The 9,647-nt window shown below is 40.7% G+C and overlaps 1 protein-coding gene across 2 annotated transcripts; it reads right to left on the bottom strand.

Moving 5' to 3' along the window:
* Positions 1-7,342, bottom strand: elp6 (elongator acetyltransferase complex subunit 6). 2 transcript variants are annotated; one of them, XM_036558453.1, is made up of 8 exons: positions 7,232-7,342; positions 6,152-6,275; positions 5,965-6,043; positions 4,542-4,612; positions 3,088-3,212; positions 2,790-2,994; positions 936-1,085; positions 1-295 (listed from the first exon to the last, which is right to left on the bottom strand). In XM_036558453.1, the coding sequence occupies exons 2-8, from the start codon at positions 6,203-6,205 to the stop codon at positions 179-181; spliced, it is 801 nt and encodes a 266-aa protein (XP_036414346.1). In that variant the 5' UTR covers positions 6,206-6,275; positions 7,232-7,342; the 3' UTR covers positions 1-178. The 2 variants fall into 2 exon arrangements, with proteins under 2 accessions (XP_036414346.1, XP_036414347.1); XM_036558454.1 differs by having other exon boundaries at positions 6,152-6,254.
* Between the last annotated feature and the right edge of the window lie 2,305 nt (positions 7,343-9,647).

The raw sequence follows: 9,647 nt of genomic DNA, 5'->3' as shown, positions 1-9,647 counted from the left end.
GCTATATAGTAAGTGGAGCTGATAAAATGGACAATGAGTGTAGAAACAAGGAGGTGGTCAGAATGTTATGCCTGATCGGTGTATATAAACACTATAAATGACTGCAGTGACACAGAGTTTGGAGATGGCTGAGCAAAATGTCAGAGCAGTAGAACAAGTCCATCAGTTGGTGAAACTGTTAAAGTACTGCTCTCGAAGTCCCCGGCGCGAAGAAGGACGCCCCCTTGTCGTGAACTTTGTACTGAAAAACCCTCCGCTGGTTTTCCTCGGCTCTCCCTCGCCGCCAGATCTCCACCTGAAACACATCACAGAGCAGTACTGAAGTCTGGAGCAGCTCTCAGCACACCAGACATCGTATTACAGAAGCTTCTTAACTCTCAGATCTGATCTGTTTAGTCTCCATGACGACTTCAGTACGGACTGAATTTGGGACAGTAGCTATTCCAGAATAACAGCTCCTAACTTCATAATCTCATCATCAACTCCAGATTAGAAAACAGCATCACACAAACATCCTAACTAGACTAAACCTCCTAAATCCTGTCCTAACTTTAGGATGAACCCCAACAGGGTCCTCACTTCTGTTTAAGGTCCGTTTCTATGGTTTTTAGGCAGCTGAGTCAGCAGCATAGTTCACTACCAGCATAATGAGCTCCATTTATTCCTACTGTAAAACGCTGCTTTCACTGTGAGATGATTTTCTTTCTAACTCTGCGTTTTAAAGATCTCAGACGCTGCAGACTCGATCTCCACCGCCCCTCTGATCACCTTCGTGTGTTAATGTTGATGATGAAATATTACAGTGATGGTGGTGAATAATGAGGAGACGGAGCTGAACGTGTGTCTGTTTATTAGGAGGAGTAACGTTAGCGCGCTCGGCTAAAGCGTTTGGGAAATGGAGACTGAAACTGCCAATCAGCAGTCTAGATCAGTACCTGTCCGTGAATGTCCCTGCAGTAGCCGGTGGAAAGCCCCTCCACACGCAGAGACAGGCTGCACTGATGAGTGAGAGCCTTCAGGAGGTAGCTGGAGCTTTCTTCATCCCACTCCTCATCATCACATCGCACCAGAGCTACTATAGAACCCTGGACACAAACCAGACCAATAACAAAATACTTATTTATTTTTAACATATTTATTATTTATATTATTATTACTATTATAATATTATGGTCTAGGATCAGCTCTCTTCAATCTAAATACAGAATAAATACAGGCTGTGATTTCTATTTGGTTCACACTATACAAATATAACAAACTCTGAAACTCTGAAATGAAGTTTACTTCTCTAGTTTTGCACTGACCTGCAGCGAATGTAACTAACAAATAACTAGTAATTAAAGCATATAAACCCAACAATTAGCATCGGTAAAACTACAGACACTTCAAACCGTGTGGAGTTGTTCTGTGATCTCTAATAGACTGGATTATGTGGTTTCCTGTCTGAACCCCTGTAATCTAACATCATAGACAGAAGTATGTGGCTTAGCTAAGAACAGCTGTAGTAGCAGCCGTCTGGAACCCTGATTTTGTCTGAACTTTGCAGTTTTGTAAATCTGATATTTGGCTGATCCGTTGTGTTCAAGATGACAATTTGCACTTGGTCATCGTTTTTACCTCTACCACTTGTTTTTGAGTGTTGCCTCTTGGAACTGAGTTACAAGTTGTAGTGGTTGAAATCTTCCCTCTGAAGTGGGACCCTCAAATAAACAGAGCATCACTTCATTAACAGCTACCAGCGCTGCTCTGTAGGCGACCCTGCCAGTCTGCAGTGACAGCAGAGGAGGGTAAAGTTCAGCTCCTCACTGCTGGGCTTTAGTTACATTTAGGGCATCGTATGACTTCAAAGAGGGGGGCAATTATTTATTATCGCCCACCCCTAATTCTTCAGTGATATGAAGCTGAGAGATTCACCAACTTCTTATTTGAATTTTCTACCTTAAATGGTGCAGCAGTTCTGATGTCTGAGGCGCCAGAATGTAACTGCTGCAACATTTAAGGTGGAACAGGAAATTTAGCTAGATACCAGGACGTCAGCACTACTAGTGATTTTTATGCTTGTTATGAAGAAAAGGACCATAATACACTGAAACGACATTAAACTAAGATAATACAGTGGTTATCATAATTTTTTAACAGTGAAAATTCTCACATTTGTGGGTTTCTTTGGTCTCTTTTGCACCATCTTACCGTTTTTTCTTTTTTTCTCATAACTCTCTGTTTGGAGTCTCTAAAAAACCCCCGTTTGGAGGGTCATGTAGCCCTAACACTTCGCCCTACCCCTCTATCTCAACAAGAATCGGGACACCCTACTCCTAGACTAGAACACTCAGAACGGAGGGGTAGGGCTGAGTGGTAGGGGCGAGGGGTGAAATGGAACTGGGCCTAATTCTAATTCAGTATGCTACACTCACACCGGCAAAAATGTGACACGGCAGAAGAGGCAAGAAGTCACGGTGCTTGGTGATGTAATCAAAAACCTGAAGATTAGATTTTAGAAACGGGGCAAAAGGTCACTGCATTTGGATAAAAATGAACGAGCCGTCCGTTTTGATTTCAAGTTGACTTTAAACATAAAAGTTCTTTCTGTATATTTACAGTGCACTATGTACAATATATCCACAGTCCATGCATTAAGCACCAGTAAACAGGAAAACTTATATTATTATTGGTCTCACATTTCAATTACAGACAAAGACTTGGAGCTGCAACGTGAAAAATCAGCAATTGCTGTTACTGGAACTCATAAATTACACACCAAAGCACTTCAACTACATCTGATAACTCACCTGTAACTGGGAGCAGACGGTGGCCTGACAGTAGTGGGTGAAGTCCAGTATGGCTCCAGCGCTGACGCCTAAACTCAGCAGCACGCTGAGGTCATCTATAATCAGGACAGGTGGAGCCCACGGCTCACCTCCAGCCTCACTCCCACCCTGACTCAGCGAATTACACACAAACTCAAACAGACCTCTGAGCTCAGCACACGGAGACCTGAACACAGACACAGCCAACACGGCGGGACCGTCAGCGCACGTCTACAGCAGGAGGGCGAGAAACGTGCTCAGTGTCCTGCGGCTCACTGACCTGAGATAATCAAACGTGTGGGTCGTATCGCTGGTGTCCTCGTTGAGTAGAACTCTAGGAGAAGCTTTCAGTCCTTCAAGAAAAACCAGCTGACCCTTCTCCTTCGCCTGGTTCAGATTCACCCCCTGCAATACAGCACAAAGCACAGGCTTTAACCCCTTAAGGTATTATTCATAGCAGATACTGAGTAGTTCATAGTAGTTAGTGAACACTTTATAGTAGATACTAAATAATTCAAAATAGTTGCTGAATAATAAGCCTTAAAGAAATACTTTAGCATTTTTTTCTGCATTTTTGCTGCATCTGTAACATATGGTTGATTATCATGGACAATAATTCTTGACACACTTCTCTGTACTTAGAAAAGAGCAGAAAGCGTGAATACTACAAACACACTTATAACAGAAGTCAATGGGCTGTTGCTTCAGCACCTGCCAATGGTTTCTGTTTTGGGATGCACCAATGAACACTATTACATAACTATATAACACTATATTGGGCTGAATTTAAACTCACCCTAGCCACATTTACATGAAGCCTAATAATTCGTTAACAATCCGACTAATAGCTACTAGGAACAGACTGGTCAGATTGAGGCCATTACAGTTTCTATCCGACTGATCGAGGTGGGTAATCCTGTAAATAATCTGTTAAATAGAAGAATAATATCCGTGTAAACGCCTGTATCTGATTACATTCCCTATCGGAAAGTTTAAGTCTATTCTGATCATGTTCGTCACGTCATAGTGAAAGTTTATACCGTTCAACATGGCGGAGCAGAAACTGGTCTGCAGAGGAGACGAAGTCAAGCTTATTATCATACAAGAACTTTTTCAGTGCTACATAAAACCCTATTCAAAAATGTTGCATATAGAACCATATACAGCACATTCTCCATCAATCTGAAGAACTATTTCACCATGCAAAGAAACGTTTAATCATGCAAATGGTTCTTTGAGTGTTATTGGTTCTAGATAGAACCACTGGCCCAGATTCATGAAGGGCAGCGGGCAGGAGTGCTGATCTAGGATCAGATTCCTCACTTATTTACCGTGTCTTCATGAAAATGGGCCACTGTGTTTACTAACCACGAAGAACCATCTTTTTTAAGAGTGTAGAGATGCAACAAAAGTAATAAGCCCATAAATAAGCCTGTAAGTGCAGGGTTTGAAACATCGCTGCTGTCGGAAGAAAACCTAGTGTCTCCAAAATGGTAACTTTACAGGAGAAGGAAAAAACATACTCTACTTTTAATGTAAGTCAATGAAACCAGACATTTTTCCAAGCCATTTTGGGTCGTTTCTTCTGGTCCATTCATCATGAAATTTACAGACAAGGTCAAGGGTAACAGGTATTTTCATATTATGTCAAAAACTGAAAACGTCAAAAATGGAGATATGACGTTTGGTTCGGTTGTGAACAAGGAAGGGCACAGTCTGCTGGTTAGGACTTACCAGCCTTTGACTCACAACACTGTAATGACTGAAGGACTGTACGAGACCCAGAAAGCACACCTTACAGCGAGCTGCGAAAACAAAACACCAGTTAAAACACACACTTAACAAAAGGTCACAGCAAACAGAATCCATGAAGGACCTGAACTGTACACTGATGGTTCGAGAAGGTCTGGCTGTAGACATGCACTCTCAGCCTGACATGCACCGCTAGCCTATTAGTTCACGTCCTGCCACAACAGTGATTTTGTCTGTCTTTGTCTGTTTATGAGGAAAAACAGTGAACCACGTACTGCTGGGCAACAGGAGCTACACTGAATGTGTATTAGAGTTGTCATACTGATCATTAAGCAATAGAACTCTACGAGGAGTGTGTTATCGCCAATAACATCACGGCTGTGATTTGGTCGCCGTAGATCATCACAGCCGTGATGTTATTGGTGATAACACACTCCTCGAGTGTTCTATTGCTTTAATACAACAGTTAAATAAATACAGTAATAAATTAATAAACTGGGTCGTGAACGCGGCGTTTAATATGTTTTAATGTTCGCAGTTCCTTCACCAAATTATAGTTCCTTAACGAGCAGCTTGTTGCTACGTCAGAGTAACGAGCTCCGCCCACTCGCTGCACAGCCGGCAGTTCGTTCTCCAGCTCCACACAGACCAACTGACCGTTTGGGAATTTAGTGTAGTCTCATCTTCAGAGTCGGTCCAAATCGTCTGTCGGTCAAATGTGATCTTAAAAGTGTCCATTTTCTGTTTGCGGCAAAGTAAGAAGTAAAAACGTTCAAATGTCTTGCCTGTCTTCTATCAAAGTTGTTGCTTAGCAAAAGCATATCAGCGGAGTGATACAGTGTTTATGAAAAACCCGTGACATTATGGGGAAATATCAGCACGGTTAGAACGCTTCTCAACCAATCAGCTTGCGTGGCCAGAACTAACTGTTGTCTAATAATGTAATTAAATATGTAAACTTTCAAAATAAAACCTGCCACGACGATAAAACAATGTCGGGTTTACTAGCAGAAAAAACAAACAGGCTCCTGCTGAAACTCATGAAAGCCAAGATGGAGACAAAAGAGACCTTTAGGAAACGACCGAATGTATCAGGAATCAGAATGATCAGAATCCTTTACACTGTGATATCAACCCATCAGAAAAACCCAGGATACCAGTAGTGACTCCTGGGACACCACCAGGAACCAGCAGACACTTTTAATGGGTTCTATGATGTTTTTCAGCAGGGAGGTACATTGACTGAATTCTCTCGCTGTGTTATGGACGAAAAATGGACGAAGTGATGATGTCGCTAAGCAGAAGCAGCCAAAAGTTCCCGTGCCGTTGGGCGGCTTCTGCCACTGTGGCTGAGGGTGCATCTGTCTCCAGCCAGACTCTATCGGATGGTGCTGTAAACACTCACCCCTCAAGTAGAAGGTGAGGTAATGATGAATGAGGAAAGAAGCATCTGCCTGCCTGTCAGACAGCAGGATGAATTCTCTCTATAACCACCAAGAAAAAAGGAAAGAGTGAGTTCATTAATAGACTGTATTTACAGCCTAGTTAAAGCAATCACAGAGTGGAGTGAAGAGGAAGGGTGGATGAAGTACCTCTCTGAAGTTGTCCGGGCTGCTGCTCAGGATGCTGTTCAAGTCTGGAAACATTTCTCAGGCCTCATTCATGGACCAGGTTCAGTGAAACTGCTCTTCAGCCCTGAAGCCCCAGAAAACAACACTGAGGATAATAAAAGCACAGGCACGTTAAAACAGAACCTATTTGGAAAAGGTTCCATATAGCACCAAAAAGGATTCTATTACTGTTATGATATGAGCTTGTAACAGTACCAGAACCCTTTTTGGTGCTATATTTAAAACATAGGCACTTGTAGTAGGCCTTGAAACATATATATGTGTATTTATATACACACACACACACACACACACACACACACACACACACACACATATATATATATATGTGTGTGTGTGTGTGTGTGTGTGGGTGTGTGTGTATGTATAAAAATACACATATGTTTCAAGAACCATCTGCAGCACATTCTCAGTCAATCTGAAGAATCCGTTGAACATGCAAAGAACCCTTTAATCATGCAAAGGGTTCTTTTAGTGTTCATGGTTCTGTGTGTGTGTGTGTGTATATATATATATATATACACACACACACACACACACGCACGCACATACATAATGCTGCTCTATTTGAAGGGAAACTCCACCAATTTCCAAAATTTCTGCATAATTAAGTGGTTAAGATGTAAACAGAGTGGTTCAGAGTGGTTTGGTGTGAAATGCTCTGTTCTAGAGAAACTTACAGAGTCAGAACTGTTCACAGTGGTGGTGATAGGAACCAGACGTCCACCTCTAAAAGCTCCCTAACACAAAGTTACTAACCTACATGAAATGGTTGTGAATTCACTGCCTGATGACTGAGACACTTTTTTTGATCGTTTTGATCGTCTGGGCCTAAAATATATGTTTTTAAATCAATTCATGGCGGAGGGACACATGCAGGGTCTTGTCAGGCGAAATAGTCCCCAAATTATTTCAGATTTTCCATCATCAACATCCCATAAACACACATTCAGACACGTGTAGGTTCACCGGTGGTTCTGAACACAGAAAAACGCCACAATCGTTCATAAATGAATATAAAGCTGATTATATGTGTCGTACCTTTATAATCGTGGACTTTAAAGCTTTTCTGCAGTTTCAGTGGAAACTTTTATCTCTGTGACCAAAACAGCAACACCGCTCGCTGCTACAGCCTCTTCTTCCTCCGCAGCGCTGCAGCCGCTCCAGCGCTCTGCTGCCCCCACAGGCCACTCACAGTCTCTACACCAGGAGCACTACAACTCACTAACGCCAAAACCTCCCACCCAGAAATGTGATTAAAACGCAGTTAACCTGTCAAAATGTGCTAAAATCTGCTAATGTAATAATGTAATGTATCTAATAATGTAATAAAATTTCTTGACCAACAACGTAAGAGCATTTGTACTGATGTAATAACGAACTGCATTATTGGGAATTGGATTTTCCACAAGTTGGTCACTTTTTTATTTTAATCTTATTTTAAACTGCCACTGAGTGACCATTTGTCATTTTCTCAACATTCTGAAACGTTACACGTAGAATATGGATGTAAAATTAGCACACTTTTACAATATCAGACTACAGTATTATCTATCTAAGTGATCAATTTGTAAAGCGACAATTATGCAATGAGGTATTGCATCAACCTGAAAATATAAACAATATTCCCAATAATGTAATAACGTACTGCATCTGTAAAATGCTATTACATTATTGGTTAAGACATTTTATTAAATTATTAAGTAAGTCATCAATCAATCAGCCTTTATTAACCTCGGAGAACATCGAGGGTGACCCTCATTTACAATGTTGCTGAGTTGATACAGGAAAAAGGGATTGATAATGTTAAGAACATATCAAATAATAAAAGTAAATGAAAAAAAATGACTCAAATCAGGTAAGTATAAAAAGAATTAACATTAATAATAAAAATACGTAAAAATACAGTAGAAAATATAAAACAATAATTACAACATAGCTAAAATGTAGAAGTTAATCAAATCAAAGTAAGATAAATAAAACAGAAGGAGGATAAGATCAAAAAGAATACTAAAAATTTATTAAAATGAGTAAAATAATAATAAAATAATTGTAATTAAAATAAAAATAAGAATATGAACAATAAATAAATGAATAAATAAATAAAGAATAATGAAAATAAGACAATAATAGTGAAAAATCAGGTAAAACAGCTGCAGACAGAGTGGAGGTGGTTAGACAGTAAGAGTGTAAAGTGACTGAGTGACCCAGCGAGCTGAGCTCTAGTGGTTCCTGTAGTGAGGGTCCAGCTCACTGGTGCTGGAACTAAAGGCAGATTTTCCCAGTTCAGTAAAAACTCTCTGTACCTGAATACGATCCAATCACTGGAGCGAGTCTGATAATTACCATTATTTACAGACATCACTGAAGCAATACATTATACATTATTTGGTTCAAACAAGTTCAATTTGTAATCATATTTCTGGGTGTTATTACATTATTGGGTTTTACAGTGGTGCCCAAACTTTTGTCTCAGAGGAGCCACAGTGCACAATTATAGAAGGTTGGTGGATTGTCATTTGCCAAGCTTAAGTATCTGTATAAGCGGAGGAACGTCAGGTTTTCTTCCACAGCGTCGAGGAATCTTCAAAGTCAACATGAGTCATAAACCATAACTCATTCTCCTCCTGCTCTGGGACATATTAGTGGAGGGTCCATATCAGGGAGGGTCTCTAAGTTAGCTGATAGGTGGGGGGGGAGGTGAAATATGAAATTATTGGTTTATATTAGTTTTCCCCGTCCCCCTTATGCATGGTGACATCATCAAAAATCATTTTAAAGAGGAAGCTTCCTTAGATGAGGCACGCTGCCTTGTCTTTAAATGACTCTTTTACTGTCCTGTTGTGGCTCCACAGCAGTAAAATAAAGCTCTGCTGATCGATCAACACAGTTTAACAATAAATGGTCTTAAATGCTGCTAATTCACACCCTATAACTCTGAAGGTTGGCGTGCAGACTGCAGGTCACTCAGCAACGCAGACAACCGTCTCGCCTAGCTAGTAACTTAACGACAGGAGAAAGAGAGAGATTTAAGGCGAACACCAATAATTTGGAGACGAATGGACTTATCTGTGTTTATAATCACTCCAGCTGGTTTCCTGATACGTTTAATCTGCAGATTAGAAACTGACAAACACTAAAAAGTTACAAGGCTGAACTCAGTTTCTCGATCAGCTTCTCATTTAAATTTTTTCGTTCCGCCTTAAACTGTACAGTAGTTACATTCTGGCGGGAAAATTTGAACGAGAAGCTGATTTTAGCCTCGTAAAAAAATCGAACGTTGAAAGACGTTTTACGAGAAATTGTTCTACTTTTGTGGAAAAGTTTCCTGCTGGAGATGCGAGAAAAGCAACTATAGCTGAGCTAAAGCTTAAAGCAGAGCAAAGTAAGTCTGTATTTTTGTTTATAACTTTTTAGCCTGGGCGGCACGGTGGCGCAGTGGGTAGCGCTGTTGCCT

This window comes from Colossoma macropomum, unplaced genomic scaffold, assembly GCF_904425465.1.
Source record: "Colossoma macropomum unplaced genomic scaffold, Colossoma_macropomum, whole genome shotgun sequence".
Taxonomy (NCBI): Eukaryota; Metazoa; Chordata; class Actinopteri; order Characiformes; family Serrasalmidae; genus Colossoma; species Colossoma macropomum.
The sequence above is the reverse complement of the archived record's forward strand: the minus strand, read 5'-3'. Positions and strand labels throughout refer to the sequence as shown.